Source organism: Sinohyriopsis cumingii, chromosome 8 (assembly GCF_028554795.1).
Source record: "Sinohyriopsis cumingii isolate HCF-2022 chromosome 8, ASM2855479v2, whole genome shotgun sequence".
Classification (NCBI taxonomy): domain Eukaryota; kingdom Metazoa; phylum Mollusca; class Bivalvia; order Unionida; family Unionidae; genus Sinohyriopsis; species Sinohyriopsis cumingii.
In genome coordinates this window covers 116,627,846-116,642,984 of record NC_142968.1, presented here as the reverse complement: position 1 = coordinate 116,642,984, position 15,139 = coordinate 116,627,846, and the positions used below count along the sequence as shown (strand labels likewise).

Here is a 15,139-nt window from a genome sequence, read left to right as displayed (position 1 = left end):
CCTGCTGATGGAGTTCTGACTCTCTTGCTGATGTAATAATTGTCTTTAATGTTCCGATGCACAAGTAGTCTCGATATATCACAATGATATAATCTGGATTATCTTTGAATGAATTCACAAATATCCCAAATTAATGTTTTAGTGCAAAATGTGAACGAGCACCTCGTAAGTCCAATGAATAATTTAAATAAATGATTCCTCTCAAATTATATCTGAACACAACAGTAAATGAATACATTACTTACAACACACACATATAATAACTATATGAATAACTAGAGATAATGAATAATGTATTATCTTTAAAGTATTATACCTTGATATAATTTTGAAAATATTTAATATTCCATCAGAACTCAAATTATCTAATAAAATTTATGATATGCATAAAACTTACAATAATATAGTACTATACAAAGTCTACATTGTTTTTGCAGTAGATAAGTACAATTAAATGCAAAATAAAGGTTGAACGATGTTGAGTGTTGTTACTTTTTAGTGGTTGCAAGGCAGGGATGGAAAACAACTGACTCCAATCGTCTGCTTTATTAGGTCATCAATGAAATGTTTGCGCGGTCTACATAATTTTCCATCCTGATATAATATTTCCATCCTGGATATACTGTTTTGATGAGGTAGCTGGCGATCCCAGCAGGATTACATCATTGATCGTATGCCTTGGAGAAGAGAAATTTTCCGCCACTGGGGTCCTTTTCACTGTACTGATTTGCTAGTCTGTTCTGTGGAGAGTCATTCTCATGTTTAACGTCTGCGTTTCTCCAACATATTGGGAGCTGTATACCTTGCATGTGATGCGGTAGATCACATGTTATGTGTTGCATATTATAGTATGGCAGTGAATATGAAGCTTTTCACTTGTGGCTGTGCTCCTGGAAAATGTGTTTCCTTCATGTGTTGGTACGTCTTGCATTGTTTGTTTCCAAAAGCTTTGATTTTTACATCTTTTATTTGACCTGAGAGTGATTTCAAATTTGCACCGACTAGCACGTATCTCAAATTTTCAAGTCTGCGAAATGTTACTACTGGTTTGTGTGGAAAGATCAATTTAAGTGGTTTACTCGATTCAATGATTTACATGTGCTTGCGAACGATGCGGCCTACTTGTGGGTTCTCTGTGTGGCACGTGAGGATGAAGAGTGTTCGTTCCACGATTTCTTTTCCATGAATGTTAGGAGGTCAACATGGTTTGTTTTTTGGCTTTATGCATCGTTTCCACAATGATATCTTTGTTATAGCCCCGCTTCGTCATATGTTGGGTCAGTTCTCCGCACCTCTTATCGAAAGTTGTTTCATCAGTAGAAATTCTCCTGATCGTACGTAATTGACTTAAAGGATATTTCGGGTGCAGTGCCTTGGGTGGCAGCTGAATGAGAGTATGTAATGATGTTTGTCAGTCGGTTTGTCAGACATGTCTGTTAGTTTTTGTATCCAAAAGTTATGATCAGTGCTCGGAATGACGGCAGAGAATTTAATCTAATGATGGAAAGTATTGATCTGCATGATGAATTCGTCAAGATTTTCCATCCTGTCATTCCATTTCATTTCCACGTCATCAATGAAGCCTACCCACTGGTATGTTTTACGGCATACAAAGTCGAGAAGTTGGCCTTCTAATTTGCCCCTAAAGATATTTGCTTATGAGGGGACAATCTTAGCCTACATGGCTGTTCCGTTGCCATACACAATAAAATACATACAGTTCAATTATATAAAGTGATTTACAATTTTCTTTCATGTCAGTGTTATACTTTTTAGACCTCAATATTCAATATAAAGGAGAATATGAACCTGAGATAAGATGAACATCACTTTAGTTACGTATTGCATATGGGGATCTGACAGAAAGGCATCTACATAGAAGACTATTTAATAATAGGTCGTTCATCAATTTTTTCATACTTGATTGCTTTCTTAAAGATTTATTTTTATTTACAGCTCTCTAAAATATCAATTTTACAATTTCCCAACAATGCCATCTGAAGTGGTGTGTTTTGGGTTATTATCTTAATTTCTTTTAAATGTCCTGACTTTAATTTACTTTTATGACATTTTCAAGTATAAATATTGTTACTTGCAACATGTCTCTCTAACCTGCAAGTCAAACATCTGCGCGAGGGTGGCTTAAAGTCTATTGTTTTCCCTATTTTCAATGACATTTAGACAATGGTTGTAGTTACCTGAATGTTTCTTAAACTTGCAAATAATGCATTAATTTTCTCTAATCACCTAATGACCACACATAAAGAAACCAATTTCACACATAAGTGGTTTTTTCTCATTTCACATTTGTATGACTTATTAAGCCTTTTAGCCCGGTATTGTTATTTCACGCCATGCAATACAAAACACGATCCAAAATTCTAATAAAAAGAATTATCCCTCTCTCAAATTACTAAACACATACCTAAAATATATAGATAATTTGTTATGTTAAGTCCAGTTTACGAAACTAATCCATGCTGTGAGAGTCTCGAGAATGTTGCATATTATGGCATCCGCCCCTAGAAATTGGATAATTACTCTAGTTGAATAATTTCTTCCCATCACCGATTCCCCATACTCTCCAAACAATCACTTAAATCTAACAAAGCTATCAAAGGAGACAAAAATGAAAATGGCACATACCTTGTTTTTTTTACAATATGTAATTGGCAACAAAGAAAAACATAGTACACACTTTCATTCACTTTGGATACTTTTGGAACATATCCCTAAATAGGAACTGTGAAACAGGAGTTGAAATAACATTTCTTTTAAGTAGAGGTTCATCCATGGCAAAGTTTGGCTTCTATCTCTACAAAGTCTGCTGTTGTTGTTGATCTAGGGTTTAACGCACAAGATAGGCTATACATGGCGGCCAGTATAACTGGTAGAGGAAGAACCTTGGAAAACCAAGGGAAAAACCACCGACCCACGAGAAGCTACTGGCAGGCTTTCCCACGTACCCACGCTAGCCAAGCCTTGGACTCGAAGACACGCAGAGGTGAGATGGCAGTGATCCGGAACGGTGAGCTCTTTAGACCACTCGGCCACTCTACAAAGATTGCAACGCTTTGCAACGATTTAATACTGTCGGTATCCATACAGACCCTCCTACTTCACTGACTGCTTCTTTTGAAAGTCAAATATATCACTATGTACAAACTATAAAAGAACAGTGTGTGTGTGTGTATGTGTGTGTGATTTGGATTTTTAATGTAGCTTTAACAATTTTTCGGTGATATCGCTACGATGTCTGCAGTGGGACAGTATATAGTGATGTCAGAACTGGGGCATCATGACGCAGACGCGTTGCATGATGTCCCACCCAGTCACATTATCCTGATAACAGGCCGACCATGTCCTAACACTAGCCTCCTAATGCTGAGCGCCAAGCGAGGCAGATGTTACTACCATTTATATATGTCTTTGGTATGACTCGGCCGGGGATCGAACCCACGACTTCCCGCATCCGAGGCAGACGCTCTAACCACTAGGCCACCAGAGCGGTTTATGAAAGAACAGTCCATGTCAAAATGATTTTAGGGGCGAGCTGTAGGGTCCACGTATATTTCATGCTCATTGGTTGCCCCTTATTTAACAGATTCGTTTCGACGAAATTAATCAAGACTTCCTTGTTGGTAAAAAATCCCCAGAGATAAAATCTCAAAGACGGTCGATGTCGAAACTCGTTAAAGAGGGGATGTTTGGGTCTGTGTGTATACACTAGATTTAATCCTCTTACTGCATGTATTTTAAACACCCACCCCTATATATTTTATCACGCAATTTCTCGAAGTTGGCGTTAAGATTATTTTAATTAACTGTGATTACTGTTTGAACATATCCCTAAATAGGAACTGTGAAAGAGGGGTTGAATCAAACGTCTGTAAGTAGGGGTTCGCGGTTGGCAAAGTTGGGCTAAAACCTTTAGGAAAACTGCAACACTTTAATAATCTCAGGAACCACAAAGAGCCTCCTATTTCTCTGACCGCTCTCCACAAACTTCGTCAATACTCATTTTGGGAGTCAAATAAAGCTCAACATACAAATGATCCGTGTAAAAATCATATTAGTAGTGAACTGTAGGATATACATGGAGACTGAATAGATAATCTCCTTGTGGGCTTTGTTATATCTACCAGATATTGAGGTCCCGACGTCTCGAAATCGATTGGACAATTATTTTCTTCAACTTTTCCTACAGTTGGATAAGATCCCTAACAAGAAACTATCGTAGGGTGGTTGAAATCGAAATCCTCAAGATAGGGGTTCAATTTGTTCTAATTCTTGATATCACTATGCACCTTCTTTGTATAACCAGCACCTCTTTGGACCCGCCTATTTCTTTGATTAGTGTCTATGAATTCGCTAATACATGTTTTTTTATGGTCAAAAATAACTCTGGAGATATAATCTGAAAGATGAGTCCATGTTAACATCATTTAAGGAGGGGACATTTCATAGGTGGAATTGAAATGTATATTTATATAGCTATATCTCGCAATCGGCTCGACGAATTTCTTTTATAACGGTTCCTTCTATTTTAGCAGATTATTAACTAGAAAGTGTCAAATAAGGGTTCAGATGAAAATACTTTAAGGAAGGATTCATGTCGTTGAAAAAATATAATCGGTCATCTGTCTGTATTCAGCATTATATAGCTGGTAACAATAAGAACATTCGTATTTCCCTGCTTGAGGTAAACTAATTGTTTCGTCTTATCATATTATAGGGGTTGACGTTGGACACTTACTATGAATGCCCTGAAAAGCATTCAAATTTGTTGCATTTTTGAATAGTCAATAAGTAAATGGTAACATTTTTTAAATCGGGAATACGGAATAAATTGAATTGGTAATTTGTTTTATATTCCCTATTGAATGGGAAAAAGGAATAAGTAACCATTTTGATTTCTGCAATGCTGAGTATAAAATCACTGATGAGTCAGTGTGTACATTAAGAAAAAATAAATTTTTAATTAGCTTAGCGATAATCAAGGAACAATTTCCTTTAACACAATTTGACATTTCCTAAACTATAGTAGGTTTCATTGCCCCCAACAGCTTAGAAAACGATCTTTCACACATACATACACACAGAGGCACGAACATACTCCCACACATGAGTAGTAATGATGAGAGGAAATGTTTTCAAAACCATGCATGGACAGATAATAAAATTGTGCATTTATATATTCTCTTTATATATATATATATATATATATATATATATATATATATATATATATATATATATATATATATATATATATATATATATATATATATATATATATATATATATATATATATATATATATATATATATATATATATGTGTGTGTGTGTGTGTGTGTGTGTGTGTGTGTGTGCGTGCGTGCGTGCGTGTGTATATATATATGTGTGTGTATATGTATGAGAGAGTGAGTCCACACGCAAAGTGTCCACATACTTTGAACTGGGCCAGTATCAGTTAGTGCTGATCCAAAACAATCTTGTACCACGTAGAATGCAAATGCAATAATCTATCGCTTCTGACTGAAAGTAAATATATATATATATTTATAAATATGTCTTGCACCAAGTTGTATAAGGTCAATACTCTGAAGCAGATCAAAATCAATTCGTTTTAATTATATGTAACATATAACAACTTATTCCTTGAAGATTAGATGTAAATTTCGATCGTGCTTTGAAAACACTGTTTATGTTGCTTAATTGTTTACAGATGAGATTACATCAACGCAAGATCTGTTATGTTGCTTTGGGACAGGATTTGGAAGACACCGAAAGCAACTGCGCTAATAAGATATTTATTTATGAACGCAAATTAAATACCATTATAAACAAAAAGATCAGGAAAATTATCAGCTCCTACTATGGAACTATCAACAACGAGTAACTCAACGAAAAAAACTCAAACATGAATTTAACAAATGGAATTTCAAACAAACGTGAATTAAGTCATATCACCGATCAACAAAATAAAGGTCTTGACTGTATCTTTCATATAACGATATTGAAATGCATGTGAATTTGCTCAGATAGCAATGGTGAAAATAACAACGTGGAACACATACTATTTATAACTATCGTGGCGCCCATTTTGACGTCCGAGATGCAACTCCGGTTCCACTCGCTCTAGTCAATGGTCAGGGAAGCGCCCACGCACGGTCCGCTCCTCTCAGTCTGTTGAAGGATCCCTTGAGAGCCCTCAGATCAATCACAGACCCGATGGTCGCGAAGCCCTGGTCCCTCGCATCGAGAAAACCAGTACACTCTTCCAGACCAACGTCAACAGACACAGCGTAAACGTCACAAGAAACCACACAGTTCTTTGACTCCACATCAAACCATGTACAAGGCAGCTAAAATTATAACAACTAAACGGTGTAGTACATATGACACGGTTAAGTACTTCTACATGATATATGTTGCGCATGCGCGCACATGAATTCGTTACCCATTACATTAATCGTTTAAAGCATGCAGCGTATAATTAAATTCAATTTGTCTGTTCAGTTACAACAAATAGCTAACTCGAGCCAGACTATAGTATTTCTAATATGGCGTTGTATAACCTAGGTATTGACTCTCTGTAGAATTTAGAATAAATTCTAAAACATCTAAAGTATGAAACAATTCTGTCACATAAAACGAATAGTAATAAAGAATACTTAAATTTCATTACCTCTACAGCTGAAGATTTGCTCCCGTAAAGGTGTAAGCTTTCTGACAAGACTCGTTGTAATGTAATTTGGTTATAGAGAATTTGCTCTATATGTATACTAGCTGCGACAGATATGCACAGCTAGTTACTTAGGTTTTTCCCGCTGCAGGCAATTCGCACGTGCAGAATGATTTGAGGTTTGCTCAGTATTTCGAAATAATTAGAGCCGCAAAAATATACCACCCTCGGGCGACGCTGTACGCGGCAACGAAACCCGAGTACATTTTTGACAACATATACATATTGATATAACTCATACACAATTCTGTGACACTGCGTACGTTGTACTCATTACGGTAGATTTCTATACATGACAATATGATTGGTAGAGAGCATAGGTTAGAGAGCAAAGTCCAGTTTAATACAAGGAAGTAAAAAGATAGTAAGTAAAGTTGGTAGCCATTACGCATTTATATATACCTCACGTTAGAGCGTAGAACCGAACTTTATTATTGGATTACAGGAAGGAAATCATATCAGAACATCACCGTTCTAGTAAGTGTTACATGAAGTATGGCAGAAGAAATGTTAAGTACAATAAATGAAGAACCAGCGTGTCCTATTTGTATCGGAAGGCTCAAGGTACCTGGGACTCTAACGTGTTTACATACGTTCTGTTAGCATTGTTTGTCTTCTTACATTGTAACCTCTGATTACACAGTGGGAGATAAGCCTTGTTTTAACTGTCCTGTGTGCCGTAGACCCACGTATCCTCCTGTTACTGAAGGTAAGGATCCGAAGGAATGGGCGAGTCTCTTTCCCCAAAATGCAGCTTTACTTGCCTTACTTGGAGAGGAGAAAGTGCAAGTAGACTATTCGTGTGACCCTTGTTCGTCCGAAGAACATTCCATTATAGCGATGGGGTTTTGTGTTGAATGTAAGGAATACTTGTGTGAAAGTTGCATACATTTCCATAAGAGAGTAAGGGCTGTAAAATCGCACAGGGTTTTGACCATAGATCAACTTTCAAAAACTCCTGATGTCATCATGAATTTGAATTTATCTTCCAACTGTGCTATGCATAATGACAAAGAAATAGAATACTTTTGCAGGAATCATAAAACTGTTTGCTGTGTTAAATGTTCTATCACTGATCACAGAAGTTTTAGTGAAATGGTGGATTTGAAAACCAGCGCCAGTTCAGCCCTTGACGAGGATCTACGACATATTATTGAAATACTAACACGAATTGAAGAATATTTAATGAACCAGATGCAAACAAACAAAAGCAATATAAACCGATTAAAGACCCAAACAAATGAAATTGTTTTCACGATCAAGAATGCTCGAGAACAAGTTAACAAACTTTTCGATGTTATAGAAAAGGACGTTGATCGGAAGGGGAAACAAATCTACAAGGAAGAGTTCATCAAGTGGAAAGATCAGAATCAACAGTGCCAGTCACTACTGACTGCTGTCCATAGCTCTCACCAGCTGCTGGACGCTATCCTCCGATTGGGTAACGAGACCCAAGTGTTCCTTACCGCACGGCAAATCATGATGCAACTGACCAACTATAGGGAAGAAATAGTGGAGAAGTACATGGCTGTGGAATCAATGGAGATCACTATCACACTACATGACAATCTGAAGACCTTGATGTTCCTTGCTACTGTTGAAACCAAGGTGAATTTTGTCAAGTTTTCTTTGGATGGGATCTTCAGGACACCGACACTAGATTCAGTCATAGAGACAAAGTGTCCCAACAGTATAGTAGTTCAGTGTGGTTACCCAGTGGTTCCATACTGCTTAGTGACTATTGGCGTGACATTTGTTGTCTGTACAGTCCTGAGCACACACACCTCTCAGACTACACACTGAAAGGTCCATGGGATGTATGTTTTATAGGAGAAGATGAAGTAGCTGTGACCATGGCTGATCAGAAGAGAATCCAGTTCCTGACCTGCACTGCCCTAATCACACCAACCCACAGCTATACTACCAAGTATTACTGTAGTGGGATTGCTCCTCTTAGCGGGGATAAGCTGGTTATCTCAGGATACAACAATCACGGAAATAAAAACTACTACTGGAGTATCCTGACTACACAGGGAAAGGAAGAGTACTATCACGAGATGGACCAGAAGGGAAGAACATATACCTTCCTAGCTGTCAACGAGTCCAAGACACGTCTCTACATGTCATGTTGTAACGTCAGTACCGTGTACTGCTTTGGATTGGATGGACAGTTACATTTTGTCTACAAGAGTGAGAATTTAATTAGATCCATTGGTATAGGCGTTGCCAGAGAAGATAACGTATGTGTGACTGGGTATGAATCAGATAGCATTCACCAGCTTCTGCCGGATGGAGATCTTATCCAGATCACTAAAACCGGAATACCTGCAAGGCCTTGGAAACTGAGCTTCAATAAAACTGGTGATAAATTCCTCCTTACCAATAGAAGTGACATAAGAAACAAGTGTCAGATTTTTGTCTTAAAATATTTCTGACTGCACATATTTATTCTCGATGTATTTTGTCCAGACTTATCAGCAATCCCTATACCTTATATAAATCGCTATAAAATGACTATATATTTTGGAATCAGATATTATGATAATCTATAATTTGGTCACAAAACCCTATAATATCACTATATGTTTGTAGGAGAATGACATGTTTTCTTGCAAATCATAATGCAGATAAAGGAGAAAAGGGACATATGATGATTCATTATGATGATGCACTCAATACAACGAAGTATAGAAGTAGTAGTATGGATATATATGTTTACATTATTTAAATTCAATATGCTATTATTATTGGTTAATTTGTTTGCTTTTTTGGAACATCATTTTCCATATATGTCCTATGATCTCTCATAAGTTTCCTATTTCCTCTCTGAATATGTCAGACCGAATGCACTATAAAAAGTATATGAATCTAAAAAATATGGGTGGAAGGCCAATATCCAAATGTTGTTTACCTTAAAATGACATTTGTAGTTTTCGATTAGAGTAGGAATGTTACTACTAAAGATAACTTAAAACAAACTTGTAAAAGATCGCATTATATTGTAAGTTAATAAAGCCTGTATTATTCAGTTTTTCAATATAAAAAAAATATCAATTTACTTCAAAATGTTCATCTATTGAGGCACAAAAAGTTGATCGTATAGTAGCATGAACTTCTCTCTCTCCTAGTCGCCCAAACTTTATTTCACAGCAGTCTGTCTATATCTATCGACATACTTTCCGACCAATCTATCTCTGTCTTACCTACCTATCTACCTACCTGTCTATCTATATGTCTGTCTATCTGTTGATACCACGGTAGCAATCTCCTACTTGTGAAGAAGACTAAACACTTAACAGCAAAATCGAAGGCAAATCAAGAGAAACAAGTATTTTACAGTATCAATTGCTATTATAAATATTCTTGAAGCAGAATCTTACTAAAAGTTAATCCCTTTCAGTAAGTGACAAATTAATCAGTAATTATTGATTCTTGCAAGAAATCTAATTAATAAAATTCCAAAATGAAAGTTAGGATTTTTAAGACTAAAATTTACAGACTTTGATGATATGAAAGGAGTGGAAATTAAGATGTATTTAGTACTATAAATAGTTTTACGACAATCTCCATTCTCACCAACTCCACACTATTTAATTAGGTACTTGAAAACTATTAGACAGACATTTCCCATATGAGGAAAATAACAACTGGTTTATACCACCGACGAAACTCAGTCTAAAATCGATTGGAATGGTTATAAGTGATCTTCACACAATTTTCAATTTTTAATGAACTTGACTATAACAGAAATCTTGGTCGAATTCTTACCCAATTTGTAGATACATTCAATTACAAATTTTCATAAAAATTAGCAATATTTATTTGCCTGTACTTTTACTCTGTTTTGATTTGGGTGATGGCACGACCGATATGAACCTATTATAATTCCTAGCAACCGTTTTCAGTTTTACTGAATACGATGTGTTTGCAAAAGAAAAAGTATCTGCAAAAATCACATACAGTATTTCAGGTTTGGTAAGGCAATAGGACCTGCATACAAAATTACATACAGTAGTTCTACCTTGATACAGCCAGATGACCTGCATACAAATCACGTACAGTATTTCTACGTTGATGAGGATATGGGACCTGCATTAAAAACATACTGTGTTTCTTTTTGACAAGTCAGAGGGCCAGCATACAAATCACATTTAGTTTTCTGCTTTGATGAGGCCAGAAGACTGGAATGAATTCGTTTTTTTTTTCTTCCGGAAAAGGGTGGAATTATTATCAGGCAAGATATCATTAGTCAATATTTGCTAAAGGGTTTTAATTAATAGTATGGGTGGCAATGGATCCATCAACCAGCAGGGATTTGTCATAGCATAAATGTGGATGTTTATATTAAAAAAATGTAACCCACAACATAGAAGGGAGGCAATCAACTGTGATACACTCTATACAAATCAGAAGTTAATGTTCGTTGCACACACTCACACACACACACGAGTACGTGACTTTTTTAATGGATATTGGGTGAGTACTTTCAGAATTGAGCCTGTGTAACTTAGTTGGTCGAGAGCTGGATACGTAATTCAAAGTTCGCGGGTTCCATGCACTTAGTATATAAGTTCTTGACATGATACAACCAAAAATATGTTCAAATTGCCGTTATATCCAACCAATCAATCTACACTTAAAGCTTTATGTCCGTACCATGCCAAAACGACAATAAGAACAAAAAGTACAAACATGTATCTAAATTTTACATATAAATTGTAGGGCTTTTTTTATGTCCTGGCCCAAAGATACTTAGAATAAATTTGTTGTTATTTTGAGTAAATGCACAGAACCGGTCCCAGTTAAAATAGATGTATTCGGTGAAATTTCGTAATGATGAAATCGTTATAATAATAATATATATTATATTGCGTTAACAATGCTTACAAAAACGTGCTATTACCAGAACCGATGAACTACAAATTCATAGCGAAATCGGTTTTGAGGATTAGTTTTATATTTACATTACCGGCCGTTGTAAACATCTTTTTTAAAATGCCATAATATAGTCTAAGGCAGGTATTCTGTTTTTGTTAAACACGGGTATTCCCACCCTAACCCGTTTTGACCTTCACCCAGAATTTTAAGCCTCTTTGGGTAGATTCCTGAGGGTAAGATCTGTCTCATCAGAAACTGTCCGTCGGTCACGTGCATTTACCTCTCCATGCACGCAACCCATATGGTTATAGTGTGTGGATCTCGATAGTTTAGAACCTATTACAAATAAGCTTTGTTGCGGTAGGGGTGGGAGCACTCGTGCACAGTAAGCGATATGTGACTATAGAGTGGGGATCTCAGTATATTGAAAGTTATGACCCATGGTATAAGACAGTGGATGTGATGATGGGCACTGGGGTCCACTGGTATGCACTAATTTGTCCTTCATACCCATTACGTGTATATATGGTTAGAGAGTTGGGATCTCGGTATTTTCAAAGTTATAACCCAGGGCTAAGTCACTGCATGAAGTGATGTGCATCCGGGTCAAAGTTAATGGTATGTACTAATTTGTCCTTCTATACCCAGCAAATGTCTATGTAATTCAAGGACGGAAATCTCAATAAGTTCATATTATAACACAGGTGTTTTGTTATTTGGAATAAAGACAAAAGCCTGGGGCATCGTCCATAATCCATCGTCTCTACGTCTGACACTTGAGTTGTTGAGAATACATATCACTTCTCAAGGACGTGAGACATAAATCTATGAGTTGCTTGAAATGATTGTAATCACTCTTAACCCTGATAAATAATCCGATCTCCAGGCAATGACCAGTGAAAATAATGCCAGATCTTTAACATAATAATGATTGTTATCGTAACCCAGCGATTTAAGAGGAGAGATGGTAACAGGCAGGCCGAACGACGTAAGTCATACAGACAGGAAGGAGGGTAGTACTTCGATATCTCTAGCTCAGAAATATTCCGGTATCGACAAGTGCTGTTCCGAGATAACAGTTAGCTTTTTAGTGGCGCTGTGTCACCCTCATCTTAGTGGTATTCGGTAACACTAGCTCTAGGCGTTACACTTGCAACCTCCTAAACAGCTAACATCATATATATAAAAGCTTAGACAACGTTGTTCAGTGGGAGTGTTTTTGGGACTCAATGGGCGCTTTGCTGTTGTTTTTCACGAAATATACACATTTATGTTTTCTCGACAAGAAAGGACCATATTTACTTTCTGTAAAGCAGGAGATGGGGTCTAAGTCATGAATCCAAACATAATCCACTCCTGTATGCTTTGGTGCCTCACGCATGTTTAGATCAATTAAATATGTGCTTTTTGTGCATGTAACCAGCTATTTTGTTCTTCAAAATAATTATTTATATATTTTGTCAATCTTGGTTAAGCTGAAATTTAAATGCGAATTAATTCCTTTTAAATCAAACCAGGATGACCAGCACAATCAAACAGTACAATAGAGGTGAACCATTCTTGTGTGTTTACGCATGGAAAGAGCATTTTAATTTTTATTTGTTCTCATAAAAAACAATAATTAAAATGAGTTAAATTTCTCCCTTTATATTAGCTCATCTTGGTTAAGGACGAGAGAGTTTATAGTACCTACCCCGGGTCGCTGTTGGTCTGACTTCCATTAGTACGGGTGGGCGTCTTTAGTCGGTTTTTAATGAATTTTATGCATTTGTATATTCTTTATTTGTAACACTGTTTTCTTACTTCGCCATTCATATAAGTGAATACATAAACCTCGTTTAAAAGCATGCATTGTTTACATTTTTGTTCATATATTGAAATAAAATAAAACAAAACCTATAAAATATTTATAAAAAATAAAAGGACTAAAAAAATTTAAACACTAGCAATCCCAGAACTGTGATAAAATAAAACCTTTCTTGAGCTTTCCTACTCCCTAAAAGTGCTATCAAACTGACTAAATGCGACCATGTATATCTTGAACATAGCACGACAAACGGACTAAGTGCGAGCATGCATATCTTGGACATAGTACGAGCGATGGCGCTATTTATATCACACAGGGGCCTCGTGTGGCTGAGTGGTTTCAGGCTGTCACCTTTACAGATCACCGACATCTCACCTCTGTCCACGTGGGTTCGAGTCTCAGGCTCGGCTAGCGTGAAAAGGCATGTTATTAGCTTCCATTAGCCTATCATGTGTTGAAGTATGGCAGAAGTAAAGGCTGATACAAAAAAAGAAGAATCGACATGCCCTATTTGCATTACAAGACCGAATCAACCTTGGACTCTGACGTGTTTTGTCAGCACTGCTTGACCTCCTACATTGTTGACTCCATCTTCATTGTTGGGGATAAACTTAATGATCTGTGTGTCGTAGACCCACGTATCCCCCTGCTGCTGAAGACATAGATTGGACAAGCTTCTTTCCAAAAGTGCAGCCTTACTCACCATCCTATGAGAGGAGAAAGCGAAAGTAGAATATTTTGTAACTATTGTTCAGCTTATGAACGTTCAATCGTAGCGATAGGGTTTCGTGTTGGCTGTAGGGAATACTTATTGCACAAGCTCCCAGCTCCCATACAAGAGTAAAGGCGGTGAAATCTCAAAATTGTGACCAATTATGAACTTTTAAAATCTCACGATGACGTATAAATTTGAATGTTTCTTCTTCCAAATGAGCCATACATTTATTGCCATATTTATTACCAAAACATATGCAAGCAAACAAAAACAATATAAACAAATAAGAGACCAAGACATTTGAGTTTGATTCGCGATCAAGAATGAACGGGAACAAGTCAACGCACTTCTAGATGTTATAGAACAAGATGTCGAGCACAAGTGGAGACAAAGTTACCAGCAAATCTACCATCAAGTGGAACGATTAGAATCAGCAGTGTCAGTCATTGCTGGCCGCTGGCCAGGACACTCGCCAGTTGGTGTACACCATTTTGGTAAACGTAACCCAGGTGTTCCTTGCTGCACAAAATCCCAAAATAGTTGGTCAGCTACAGGCGATACGTTTTGAAGAATGGAGTCAAAGGATGTAACGCTGACCGAATATGTCAGTTTGAAAAATTTCACATCCCTTGATGAGGATCAGCTTGCGTGTCCAAACAGTGGATCTGTACGATATTATACAAGTTCACTGTGGTAGTCAAGTGGTTCTACATGTGTTGCTTGCTTGTATAGTCCTGAACATAAGCACATCTCTGACTACAAGTTAACATCAAATCCGTGGGATATGTGTTTGGTAAAAAAAAGCCGCGATCATGCCTAAAGATGAAGATCCAGGATCTGACCTGCGCTGCTCTAATCACACCAACCATCAGCTTCATCATCAGATATTGGTGTAATGAGATTGTCGGTATTAATGGTAAAAAGCTTTGTCATTTCCGAACAAAAACTACCCTAGTCACTATTACAAGAGTATCTTCACCTTGGAGGAT

General features: G+C 36.9%; 1 protein-coding gene across 1 annotated transcript in view; it reads left to right on the top strand.

Annotated features, from left to right (window-relative positions):
• LOC149794468 (uncharacterized) overlaps positions 1-15,139 on the top strand; it is a 77,021-nt gene that overhangs the window by 41,547 nt on the left and 20,335 nt on the right. The window contains exon 3 of the mRNA XM_089969118.1: positions 7,354-8,546. Within this exon, the coding sequence (XP_089825244.1) occupies positions 7,354-8,546 (1,193 nt within the window). The remainder of the gene's footprint in view (positions 1-7,353; positions 8,547-15,139) is intronic.